This window comes from Barbus barbus (assembly GCF_936440315.1).
Source record: "Barbus barbus genome assembly, chromosome: 26".
Taxonomy (NCBI): domain Eukaryota; kingdom Metazoa; phylum Chordata; class Actinopteri; order Cypriniformes; family Cyprinidae; genus Barbus; species Barbus barbus.
Genome location: NC_136754.1, coordinates 27,496,981 through 27,511,124, shown reverse-complemented (window position 1 = coordinate 27,511,124; position 14,144 = coordinate 27,496,981). Strand labels below are relative to the sequence as shown.

Sequence of the window (14,144 nt, the reverse complement as noted above, 5' to 3'; positions counted from 1 at the left end):
ATATATATATATATATATATATATATATATATATATATATATATATATATATATATATATATATATATATATATTTTTTTTTTTTTTTATTTTTTATTTTTTTTTTTTTTTTTTTGATTTTTATTTTTATTCCATTATGAATTTTTTTTCCCTTAGATGTTTGTATATTTCCTCCTCTTTTTTTTTTTTAGGAAATATTTATTATTAACTTTATTAACTAGTAGTTTAAGACATTCACACACAATTGATACCATATCAGTTATTGGTCAATGTTTATTTATTTATTTTTTTCAGTGTCAGCTAGTGTTGCTTTCGTCAACGAAAATTATGACTAAATATCGTCGTCAACGAACCTTTATCACGTGACGAAAATGAGACGTCACGAGACGCAATGTAAATCCTGGTCATGTGACGATGACTATAATTAAATGTATAATGCAATATTGTTGACGAATAAAACAAGACTAAATGTGGTTTACAAAATAAAAATTATGCTAAAATGTCTCTTCATTTTTGTTGACCAAAACGAGACGAAACGAAATGTTATAACGTTATTTCGTCTCGTTTAGTCGCGTTATTATTAGGCGTGTTCGACTTGAAGCGGCGCAGAATGATCAGTTTAGACATCAAAGTACCGCGAGAGCAATTCGAAAGCACAAGGATCCGTCTGCTCTCTTATCTCTCTCGCGGGACTTTGATGTCATACACTGATCATTCTGTGCAGCGCCGCTTCAAGTTGAACTCGCCCATTTATTATTTTGCAGTATTTCTGTTTCCTGTGTCTCACTTCAGGTGCTGTATAAGGTCGCACTGCGCAGACGCAGACGACGTCACTTCCTCAAACCCCACTCGCGGCATTATTTAGAAGACAACAAAAAACATGTTAACATGTTTGGTTGGTAAAATAAATGTTGTAAATTCAAATCAGTGCGTAAATTCTTCCGTGTCTGGAATGGATGTGTTCTTGAGTCTATAAGGTAATAATATAATAAGATAACCTTGTTTGAAATGGGTTTGGCTAAAAGAAAATTTTGGTTTCGTCTGTACTAGGTACTTATACTATATTGACTGGGTTAAATAGAATCGCATTACTAAAAAGAGACTAAAATAGTCATGGTTAATTCTGACTAAGACTGAAATGCTCAGACTTTTAGTTGACTGAAACTTGACTAGACTAAAAAGTGTATGAACGTAACTAAAACTAATAAAAACTAAAACGACAGCTTCACACAAAGACTAGACTAAAACTAAAATTAAAAAAGGAACTAAAATTAAAAACAACACTAGTGTCAGCCCATATTAAATATTTAATGTTAATGCTCTTTTTCCTTTTTTTTTTTTTAAATCTAACACTCACTTAAAGTTAATCTTTAAAACAATCTTTTAAATTTAATGTTTGGCAAATTAAATATCTCAAGATGAACATCCATACATTACATTATAATAATGTTAAGGCTAAATTCATTTGTAGCTTTTACAAAGATGTTAAAAATGTTTTAGCATGCAATTTTGTATTTATTTAGAGAAAATAGAATTGTAAAATCATTCATTTATTATCCATAACATAATTATTGACATATCGGTATTGGCCTGAGTTCTAATATTAGTGCGTCCTTACATCCACTGTAGTACAAAGAAGAAAATGAAGCAAGCCTCATGAAGCACCTTTACACATTTCCAGCACTGAATGCTAGTTATATACTGTCATCAGCTGAAACTTGTTTGTTTGTGTTGGTTTCCATATTGGAGTTTGTTGGCTAATGTACATAATTTAATTGCTTTGTAAGGTTATGCAAAATAGAAACCCCATTTGTAAATACAGCATGAGTGCTACTAGGTAAAATAATCTGGCACATTATTCTCAGAAATTATATTTCGTATCATCTCCATCTATTGTCGAGGGATTACTCCGAATGTCAGTCAGCAGCACACGCTGCGTTTGAAATCACCGCTGACCCCTCGTATATGCCAGCCGTCCCAGCAGGTGGATAGAGGAGGGGTGTAATGAGATGCGCTGCTGTGATGGATGCATTTTTGTCCCATGATGTATTTACGATGAGTCATTCCTGTGTAAATGGTTAATCAATCAGCACCATCCCACACAAGCCTCCCACACCTAAATTAAAATGGCTGTGAGTCAAACCCCTCCAGTGCCTGAATGTCAAGAATAAATTAACACTCTCCTGGTGCCGGTGGCTCATGATAGAGGGCCAGCGGTTAGACAGCATGTACACATTCATCTCACTCTTCTCAGTCTGTATGTGCTCTATAGAACATGAAATGAACTTATTAATTCAGATTTAATCGACCGCACTTTAGTGAAAAACCTAAATGTAGATACTTTATAGACATGCACAATTTAAAGATACTTAACAGACCAATAATCATTTAATAGGCATTACAAAAAAATTTAAATTAACATTTATTTGCATGTTAAATTAAAAATGTATACACAGTATTTAATTAATTTATTTTACTTTTTTTTTATTTGAACCAAGTCACCTAAAAAGCATGCTAAGAGGATATTAAGCTCTTGGAGAATTGATTGAAAGGGAACAAGTAGGCATAGAAATATAATTATATATCATTTTCAGTTTTTGTTATTTTTAAATATGTCTATAGTGTTTTTATAAATTATTTCCGTTTTAGTTATTACTTTTAGTACACTAAGTTAAATTACAAAGATATAAATTGCCTTGGAAACTTACTAAAATAAAAATAAGTTCAAGTTTTTCTTTTTTTATTATTTTAGTTAGCATATATTTTATTTCTTTGTATATAACCCAGGTGACTGTTACTTGATCTGGCCAAATAATTTTTAGGTGTACGTAAAAATATTTAGTATTATTTGTATATGAATTAATGAAAGCTGATGCAGAGACCAGTGACCAATTTCAGTGTTTTCTGCTCCTTATTTCATTATTAATGGCAGAAATTTAAAGGCAGAACAGCCAGAGACCGTTTCTTTAGAGATTAATTGGACTTGGATGCAGTTGGGTGATCTAATTTGATGTTTGGCAGACTGACATTGTAGCATATGTTGTGAATAAGCTGGTGCCAGACCATTGAAAATTTCTGTAAATGTTCTACATTCAAAGGAAACATATTTTGGAAAATCACATCTCTGATGTTGTGTTACTTGTTTTATGTGGCAGTGTGGTTGCACTATTATTATTATCATTACAGAAATAGCCCATTATTGCTTTTTATGGTTAAACATCTTTTGTTTGTTAATTTTGACACATCCTCTCCTAATAACGTGTCCTAACCAGGCGTTACATAACAAAGCACAAATCAAGTTTTTGTCCAAACTAGTTATGACTGTGAAAAGCACAGAGCAATAAAACATTAGGTGCATTTACATAGAGCATTTTAATCGGTTTAAATGTCCAATCTGAACGAAAATGCTCCATATAAACACCTCAATCAAAATAAAAATGCCCAATCTGAACAAAACTGTAATCGGTTTGAGAGGGGTGGGATAAACCTTTCTATAAACCAAACAAAATTAAAATTCTGCCATGTAAATGCGTTAAACCGACTACTTTGCGTCTATGTCATCACGTCAAGAGGTCCTTAGAATGGGAACGGGATGTTGGCAACGCACTACATTCTGTGATTTGGGGACACCGACACTAGAGACTGAGTAATAGTGGAGGTAGAATAGGCCGTAGGCTAATGTAACAGGCAACCGTTAGCAATCTTTATTTGTTTTCTGTGCCTTTCTAAATATGGAAATCCCCATGTCCCCCCGACCGCCCGATGTCATCGTCTATCGCGATGTTTTACTGTAGACATCGTCCGATGCCAATTTTGTACACATTGCCCAACCCTAATCAGAGTACAATTCATTTCAGAGCTGCATTACAGAGAGTCATACTATTTTATCTTAATATCAAAATGAAAATTTTGTCATTAATCACTTACCCCCATGTCGTTCCATGTTTGCGTACAAAAAGTATTCCCGTAGCTTCATAACGTTACGGTTGAACCACTGATGGCAGATGGACTATTCTGATGATGTCTTTCATACTTTTCTGTGCCTTGACAGTGTTAATTGTTTGGCAGTTAATGGGACAGTCACAAGCCTCCTGTTTTTCATCCAAAATATCTTAAATTGTGTTCCGAAGACGAACAAAGCTTTTACGGGTTTGGAACGACATGGGGGTAAGTGATTAATGACAAAATTTTCATTTTGGGGTGGAGTAACCCTTTCACATTAGGAAATTAGGACGATATGAGGTATGTGTTGATCAACTGGCTGAGATCAAGCTATATTGTGCTTTATTATTTTATCTGGTAGATCTGTGCAACTTATTAGAAACAAGAATCAATTTGGTTCTGTGTGTGGTAGAGGTCTTCACGGGTCCAAAAATTCGTACCCGAAGAGACCCGTAAATATGCTGCACAGAACCGACCCGGACCCCTATTTTATTTGAAAGTGGGACCCGAACCCGTGTAGACCCGAGAAATGCCTTTAATGTACTACCCGGACCATTACTCGAAAGTTGGACTCGAACCCGGCTGGGAAAACAGACCCGACTGCACCCGATCGGCACATATGCACAGCAAACTGCTATTAAGTCAATAAACAATTTGCAGAAAAATAAAATTAAAATTAAAATCCCTAAAAAAAAAAAAAAAATCCCTTAACTGTTAGCCTTCTCCCAGACTGCAATGGCTACAATCCTCCTTGCTAATAAATTTCCATCCATGTTAGGTTGTTTCTCTCGCTTGTAAACAGTCCACCGAATCTTTCAATCGGAATGACAAAAAAGTGTACATGTAAACGTGGCTATTGGTACCTTATTGGTTTCTAGTTTAGTCTCCTCATGCTGAGTAGCTCCGCCCACAGCAAAATTTCATTGGTCCAAAATTTCATTCGACATACCTGTATATTAAAAGGGTCAGTTGAACAAAAAAAGTTATATATTTGTCAAAAAAAAACAAATCAACTCCCATTCTGACCCACTGTCTGAGATGATCCATTTTAGGGGGGGGTCTCACTTAAGACTTGTCAATAAAACAAAATTACATGGGAAACAGTGTTAACACCCCCTCATTATTGCATGTGAGCAAGTGTTTTGAAAACATTATTCATATAAAACCCGTCATCTAAAGGCAAAGCATCATGATTTTTTTGAGGTAGCTGCTCTCAGATACAATACAGTTGGCTGCTACATCTTTCAACAAAAGTTTCTTTGCAAACTGTCCATTACACTTTGCCTCATTTACAAGACAATCTGTCATAAAAGACTGTCATAAAATGCTGTACAGAAGCTAACATGCTGTTTAAATTGGATGTTGCTTTACTCTTCCCTTTGTCCTGTTGTCGGAGTAGCTCAAGTGCATGAAATACATCAGAAATTGTATATTGTATCTTGTATAGACGATGTCAGTGATAATAATGCATTCTGTTTGTTTCAACGTGATGCGACGCAATGCTCGTGTCTGGTGTAAACGGGTGTCAAGCTGTTAAAGGGGACATTGGATGGCCATTTTTCACAAGTTGGTATGATTCTTTAAGGTCTCCATGAAATGTCTGCAAAATACTTTGGTTAAAATTCCTCAATGTCCGTGTAAAACAACACCCTGTCAAAACAGCTCTGTTCACAGTGAGCCATTTTGGTGCATGTCTCTTTAAATGCTAATGAGCTACTGCTCCCCCACCCCCTCTTCAGTTTTTTGTGTATTCGGTGGTATATTACCATCAAAAACAAAACCAATCCACTGCATCCTCAGAGACTCTGATGTTGGGAGACAATTAAGACTCTTGTGTACACTTTTACGTCCAAAACACCTACAATCATCGGCATTGCTTACAAGACATTGTTGTCGTTACAGCTGCTTGAGTGCAGAGAAAATGGCGGACAGCTCACAAGCGGCTAAAGGTGGTAATATGTTAATACGGGACAATCCGTCAGTGGTCGTGGGCGGGGCATGAGCAGTATGATGTCATACTTCTCAGAAATAACTGAGACCATTTAGGTTATTGGGGGATTAATGCAATGCAAGTGGGCTGGACGATATGGCCAAAATTTATATCACAATATATTTCTTCATTTCGGTCGATACGATATAATTCCGATATCGATATGAACTCTATTTTAAAAAAGCCTCATAAAAACTGCCAAGAATGGCTGCAACAGATGTCTGTACCTACAAACTTATGAAAAATAAATTTGCCAAGTCTACGAAACCTCCTATAAAACTATATATTTAAAAAAAAAAAAATAATAATGTTCACCTTTTATTTGTATTTAGCCTTCATACAAACAAGAAATGTGAAATCACTGTCAAATAAACATCTCAGACTCACCTTATTAATATTAATATCTTTAACTTCAAACTATAGCCTAACATACATTACAGGTCTAAAGTTTTTGAACAGTATGATTTTTAAAGAATTCTCTTCTGCTCACCAAGCCTGCATTTATTTGATCCAAAATACAGCAAAAACAGTAACACATTTTGAAATATTTTTGCTATTTAAAATAACTGTTTTCTATTTTAAAATATTTTAAAATGTAATTTATTCCTGTGATTTCAAAGCTGAATTTTTAGCATCATTACTCCAGTCACATAAGAAATCATTCTAATATTCTGATATACTGCTCAAAAAACATTTATTATAATGTTAAAACGGCTAAGTAGATTTTTTTCAGGTTTCTTTGATGAATAGAAAGTTCAGAAAAACAACATTTATCTGAAATGCAAATCTTTTGTAACATTATAAATGTCTTTTATCAATCACTTTTGATCAATTTAAAGCATTCTTGCAAAAATAAAAGTATTAATTTCTATAATTTCTTTCCAAAAAATAAATAAATTATACTGACTCCAAGGTTTTGAATGGAATGGTGTATAAATGTAATAAAAGCTTTTTATTTCAGATAAATGCTGATCTTTGGGTTTTTCTATTTAAAGAATCCTGAAAAATATGTACTCAACTGTTTTAAATATTGATCATCAGCATATTAAAGAGTGATTTCTGAAGGATCATGTGACACTGAAGACCGGAGTAATGATGCTGAAAATTTAGCTTTGATTACAGGAATAAATTACATTTTAAAATATATTCAAACAGAAAACGGTTATTTTAAATGGTAAAAATATTTCAAAATTTTACTGTTTTTGCTGTACTTTGGATCAAATTAATGCAGGCTTGGTGAGCAGAAGAGAATTCTTAAAAAAAACTGTTGAAAAACTTTTGGCTGGTAGTGTAGGCTGATTGTTCTTATAGACTGAAACAAATGTGCTTCAGCCAGGATAAAGAGTATGAATAGTGCTCTGAGTTGCTGCAGAAAAAATAAATAAAAAAAATTGAGCAACAACAAAAGCATGTTGCTTGAGACGGGTTTATTGAAAATGCAATCTGATTCTCTGCCAGCAGGAGGCGCTGTGAGAGCGGCAGAACTAGCGGTTTCCCCAGTAATGGCTGTAATCAAAGCAGCTCCGCTCATGAACGCGACTTTATCAGATCAAATGAAAATGTCATCGAAACTTTTCTGAAGACAGTCGGTTCCCTTCAGAGATACATTCATATAAAACACCCGCGACGCGTTTCGATTTTGAAACGTGTAGTGCTCATGTTTATTCAACAAAGTCAAACGCCACAAATAAATCAATGTATAAGAAACACTGGTAATGTATATCGAAATATCGGAAATGTGTTTAAAAATCATATCACCGTTATTGAAAAAAATTATATCGCGATACATATTGATATTGAATTATTGTCCAGCCCTATGGTGTGATGTATATTTATTTGTTGATCTTTATGTTTTGCTCTGGAGGCAGTCATATGCAAATGAAGTGAGGAGAGAGATAGGGGCGGGATCGGGAAAGGTCCTCCAGTCGGGATTCGAACTCGGGACGCCTGTAGCTCAACGGTGTTGTATGTCGGTGTGCTGCCCACAAGGTTATCAGTGCCGACTGTCATTCTAATGTTTTTATGTGGGAGAGCAAAATTATTTCAAGTCAGACATTGCATGCAAGAGTTTTCTTAGTGTAACTCGCCGAGGGTTCAGGGAAATGTCCGCTTGGAAGAGGGGGAAACATTATGAATGAACGGAAACTGACTTCGTTTACACTTTTTTTTTCTTTCATGTTATCTCCATATAATGCCTAATAAAATAGTGCTGCTTTGTTTAAAGGGATAACCATGGTAACTGCTATATTTCTGCTCGTCCAAAAGCGCCACCTACTGTCAGAGAGTGAATTTGCATTTTCATTCAGCCTTTCTGCAGTTTTTTGTTGCTGCCAGTGTTGTAAAATTGAACCGTTTGATGGGAAATAAAATCAGTTTGGATAGTAAACGATATCTAAGGATAACAAGATATCTAGTATTATTTGACCCCTGTCCACCATTGGTCAGTCAAACAGATAATCTTGGTTAGGATATGGTTTAAGACTAATCCGGATGACCTCTAATCAGTCTGTCTCTGTCCTGCAGTGCCGGGGCCGAGGAAGGAGGAGGCAGATTCTGGGACGAGCTCCGCCACGTCGGTCTGCCGGACGGCATTGACGTCAGAACACTCTTTGAGTCGGGTAAAAACTTGTTACAAACTTTACTGAGGCACAGGCAGAGAAAAGCTAACCATAGACAATATGTTGCCTAGACTGTAATTTAGAGTGTTTCTTGTAATAACAAGAAAAAAAACGATATTGTACAAAACAGTGCAATTTCTATAAAGAAAAGTTTTTTTCTCTCATATCAAGCTGTTGAAATCCATTTTAATGTTCAAATGACTTCCACTGTTTGTACAGAGGATGATTTAAAGATGTTAAAAACACAGCCTGAAGGCTTTTGTCAGGAAACACCCTGAAACTAGACAGTGTAGTCAGACACATCACACTTATTTGAGGTGAGGAACTGAAATTGTTAGTCCAGTAAAATGAACTTGAATGGCTGTTCTGCTATTAACTGTCTCTACTATGCTTCTCAAACCAATGTGACTTTCTGTCTTCTTTGAAATACTAAATGAGAGCTTAGGCAGCATGTCTCCTTATACAGTTGAAAAGAAATGATGACATTTTCCTGAAAAGATCCCATGCCATCTTCTGATCCCTTTCCCCCTTCCTTGTGTTTGCAGGTCAGTGCTGGGCTCATCAGAGCTGTGTGTTGTGGTCAAATTTTGTGTGTCAAGCGGAGGATCAATCACTGCTAAACGTGGACAAAGCCATCCACTCAGGGAGCACAGAGGTATGCTGGGATATCTCTGGTTTAGTTGACGTTTATTTGGGCTGAAGTATGCGAGGACTCGTGAATAAAGTAATGACTGTAAACTTTATGCAAATATTACATCACCGTACTTGTGAAGTACTTGAAAGGTTATGCAAATGAGGGTTAAAACGCTCATCTCTCTTAATGGCTGCATCAAAGTGCGTTTTTTTTTTTTCCTTTTGCTGATTGACCATTATGTGTGTGTGTTTTAATTTTATCCACAGCAGCTGTCTTTCCTGAAGCTGTTTTAAGTTTTTGTCCTATATGGCTTCCAGCATAGTTGAACACCAGAATATCTGCTGGTGTTAGTTTTTTTTTTTTTTTTGTATAAATATAATATATAAATACATGTATATTTTATTTCAGTAAATTTTTTATTTAATTTTTTTATGTTTAGACCGTTATCTTGCTCTAACTTATTTGAGCATTAAAGATTGTTTAAAGCATTAAAAATATCAAAATTCATTTTCTGAATGAAGAAATACAGCAGAATTTTTTGCAATTTATAGGGTTCCACCAAAATGTTCATATTGGTGCATATAAACAATGATAATGTAAGATGATCCTGATCCTGAAAACTGTTAAGTAGTTTTAAAATATTTATCCTAGTAGTATTTATATATTATTATATTATTTAATAGTTTTATATATTATTATATTATTTAATAGTATTTATTAAATGAGCTTTTTTTATTTTTTTATTTTTCATTATAATTTTAATTTTTTTAAATGTTAATGCTTTTTGTTTGTTTGTTTTAAAAATATTTCTATTTAGCTTTTAGTTGGTTTGTTTTAAAAATATTTCTATTTAGCTTTTAGTTGGTTTAGTACTTTATCTTTAACTCATTTAAATTTGTTGCCAAGGCAACATTCCTAATATTAGTTTGTTTTGATCTAATATTTATATTTCATTTTATTTCAGCTTTATTTGTTTTACATTTATTTAATAACAACATCTGTAATTTTATAGTAATTTAGGATTTTAGTCGAAATTCCACTGTTCTATATATTATATAAATATGTCATAATTACTATTTTTGGATAATCTGGTCTAATAGTCTAGATTTAATCTATTAAAAAATAATTGTTTTTTTTACAGGGGCAATGCACATGAATAAACATGCCTGTAAATGTGCCAGAATTAGCCAAAAGGCTATTTTTCACCTGTAGACCTTTGACAGAATGTTAAAAAGTCAACCTAAAAACAAAAGCAGAGCGTCTTATACAAATACACACCCACAAGAACTACACTAAAAAATACAAGTACATAATTCCACATGGAAAGCGCACTAAAATACAATGATAGGAAATTATCTAAACAAAATATTGTGCTACATATGAGGTAAGAGAGATAGCGACAAGAGAAAGCAAATAAAAAATCTTTTAACAAATGCATTTTACCTCATTTTTGTTTTTTACAATGTACGTACATTTCCGTGTACATGCTTTATTTCTGCACAGGCCTAATTTTTAGTTTATATCTTGCTGTTGTTTAATATCACTCTAATGACACCTGATAGGGTTGTGGGCTCTTCATATACCTGCTGACTCGTATGACCGTGCTGCTGTGTTTCTGTGAAAGGCTAGAGCTGGAGGAGGAATCTAACTGGCTGCTAAAGGTCGCCGCTGATCAGCTGTGAAATAGAAAAGGTCACCGCACTCAAAGGGGCATCACTTAACACCCTCCGTGCAGCGACCCTCTCCAATCACATTCCTTAATGGCGCTCTGCCATTTGATCTCGTGAATTAACAGCAATGCTGCGTTTAACAGTAAATGCCAGTTGAGCGCTAAAGAAATACGTGTGTGAGAATTGAACGTTCATGAAGGTGGCTCATCAGATTGAGTGGAATCGCCCTTAGATGGATGTGCGTAAATGACGCGGCGCTCCGCTAAACGCAATCCATTTGCTGTAGGTGCGAAATAAAATGCGTAGTTAACAAGATGCAGAGAGCAGCTGTAAACATGAGGGTTGATGGCGTGTCACGTCTGGACTCGTCTCGCGGTCTTGCTTGACTTTTAGCGGACAGCTGCTTTCTGAGCAGCTCATTAAGCAGGACGATGACAGAAACGCAGAACAGATCGATTCCAATAGAAAAAGGAACACTGGCCTAGTGCTGGTGCTCAGAGGGAAATACTTGCGTGTTTTCAGGAAGCTGTTATGGGTTACAGTTATACTTTATGCCAAATTGAACCTAACATTAGGGAACATCACCTGACCCACGAAATAACCTGTCATGTCTTTGTTACGCAGTTAATGATATGCCACTGTAGAGGAATTACACGCTTTTTTTCTTCCTGAATATTTATTAGGAATCGTCTAACTAGTAGCACAGGTTCAAAAGATTATGTAATTCGCAGAGAGGCCACAGTGACAGTTGTTTTTGTAAGCAGCAATTATTATTTCACAGTTTTTGTGGCTTGTCTGAGGTCTTGTGTGCTCCAGCTGCTGGATTTTGCCAGTGGTTGCTGCGGGCAGATGCAGGTACTTGATGAGGGTATATGTGAGTCATGTTGTCAAAAATGTTGAATTTCGATGCATACCGATTCTGAACTGTTTCAATACATTTTCAAAGTACTGATACACCATTCCCAGCTGCGCTTTCTCCCTCTCTTTTCTCTCCGGCTTCAAGGTGACTCACACTGCAGTCCACTGTGCTTCAGAGTGTTTTAGAGTGAAGCGCATCACTGTGTTCTCACATGCAACCAGATCAAGATCCAGTGTTTTCAGCATCTCAGAACAGCTCTGTTAACAGTAAATACAGTGAACTCTATCTCAGCATGTGTGTTTGAGAACACAGTATGCACACTTACATTTTATTTTGACAATCCAATAATTGTTTTGTTTATGTTTTTCTTTATTTTTATTTTATTTATATTTTTAGTTTTAGTACTTCATCTGCAACATGTTTGTTTCAGTTAGCATTTCTAATTTAAATGCAAGTTTTTCATCTAATTTTTATATTTTATTGTATTTATTTCAGTTAAAACTAAATAACAACACTGGTTGTTTTCATCTTAGTTTTTTGTTTTTGTAGAAATTCAACTCGGAACTGTTTTATATATGATATAATTGTCATATTACTGTTAATGTTTAACAGATGATTATTTCACTTATCACTTTACTGCTGCTGTAAAAGCTTGAAAACTCTTGAAATAAAGTCATAAGTATTGTATGTTTTACTACTTACTAGTAATCATAATTTAGATTTTACTGAGCGGTTATTATTTAATATTAATATATTTCTCCTAGAAATAATAATTTATCAGGATAGTATTATTATGATATAATCCCACTAAGAGCTATAAAGTATGAAGAATTTCAGTTGGTAAGAAAATACCTTGAATATGGTGAGAAGTAAAGTAACCTTGATACTTTTCAAATTTTATGGCCTTAATTTTGTGGCAATTGTTTCCATGTGGTATTGAATATTGATTTTTTTTTTTTTTCTAGGTATAATATCAGAAGTACTAGTATTATGACACTAATACTGAAGGTTCGATGAAAAGCGTGGTGAAAATAAAATTACGATGAGAACTTGATTGTTCAAAAGTATGATGAAAGGGATAGTTGAAATGAATGAAAATTGACATTTACTTAAAGTATGGCAAGAGTTTAAATATGATAAGAGTTTGAGAAGTATGGCGAGAGTGAATGAATTGCTGAAAATATTGTTTGTATATTCTGTCAGTTGTTTTAACTCCCAGTTCACTAAAGGAATTATGCAAATCTATTATGCCAAAGACCCCACACCCCAAATTAGTGTTGCACAGTTTGCAAGCCGATTCTGAGCACATTTCTGTTTGAGAATGCAGCAGATTACTGTGACTGCATCGTTCTCATTCACACACCTGAATCTGCGCTTTCATTTGCAGAAAGTGCACTTGACTTACTGCACATCTAGATGACAGTGACTTCATTTCAATACATGGTGCTGAGATACTGCGCACAACTGTTTTGTGAATTGGCCCTCTCATCTGTGGTCTGTGGGAGATTACAGGCATGATGGGATAATTACACATCCGTCAGTCTGTCATCATTGTTGCTTATGTCACAGCTCTCCCTAGCTGTTAGTCTGACCGCAGGCATTACACTGTCAGCTTTCATGTCCCATTGTATAGATTTGTTTGCTTTAATATTAGTTACCAGACATTTAAGCTTGAATGTTCACTATGTGACGAGCAGTTAATGCATGTGAGGGTTCAGTTAAGGGCTATAGACTGTGTTTAAAATAATTGATAGCCCTCTTTTAAAATGTTTTAACATCAAAACTTGACTTTTTTTCTTTTATAGCATTGTGCATATTGTAAGCGCCTTGGAGCATCCATCAAGTGCTGTGAGGAGGGGTGTGATCGCTCGTACCATTACCCCTGCGCGGGGGCCGCCGGCACCTTTCAGGACTTCAGGAGGCGCTCTGTCCTGTGCACAGAGCACATTGCGCTGGCCGTCAGCAAATGTGAGGACCGTCTTTATTTTTTGGTCTTTTTATGCACTCTTTCAAAGCGAGACCTTGATGTACTATAAAAACTGTCAGACTCCAGACTCCTGTTTAAAAAGAGCATTGAATTATACTCAACAATTCATTCCAACTCATTTTCGTACACTGTCATTGGAGAGTTCAATAGAGACATTGAAGAGACTTTTTTTTAAAATAAAGATTTTAGTCTTATTGTGAGATAGTATTAGAATTAATAATCACTGTTTTCTACTTTATTATATTTACAAATGTAATTTATTCCTGTGATGCAAAGCTGAATCGTCTCCAGTCTTCAGTGTCACGTGATCCTTCAGAAATCATTCTAAAATGCTGATTTGCTTCGAAAGAAACATTTCTGATTATTATCAGTGTCAGCTTCTTAAAGTTTTTGTGGAAACTGTGCTACTTTTTTCAGGATTCTCTGAATAGAATGTTCAAAAGA

At 34.9% G+C, this 14,144-nt stretch overlaps 2 protein-coding genes across 2 annotated transcripts in view; both read left to right on the top strand.

The window, feature by feature from the left end:
- Nucleotides 1–14,144, top strand: part of LOC306846144 (tyrosine-protein kinase JAK1-like) — an 830,156-nt gene that overhangs the window by 204,697 nt on the left and 611,315 nt on the right. The gene's annotated exons all lie outside the window — the stretch shown is intronic.
- The window catches only part of LOC306845908 (histone-lysine N-methyltransferase 2C-like), a 112,985-nt gene that overhangs the window by 33,565 nt on the left and 65,276 nt on the right, over nucleotides 1–14,144 (top strand). Inside the window, exons 6-8 of the mRNA XM_079378922.1 lie at nucleotides 8,456–8,550; nucleotides 9,096–9,205; nucleotides 13,519–13,681. Coding sequence (XP_079235048.1) covers nucleotides 8,456–8,550; nucleotides 9,096–9,205; nucleotides 13,519–13,681 — 368 coding nt within the window. The remainder of the gene's footprint in view (nucleotides 1–8,455; nucleotides 8,551–9,095; nucleotides 9,206–13,518; nucleotides 13,682–14,144) is intronic.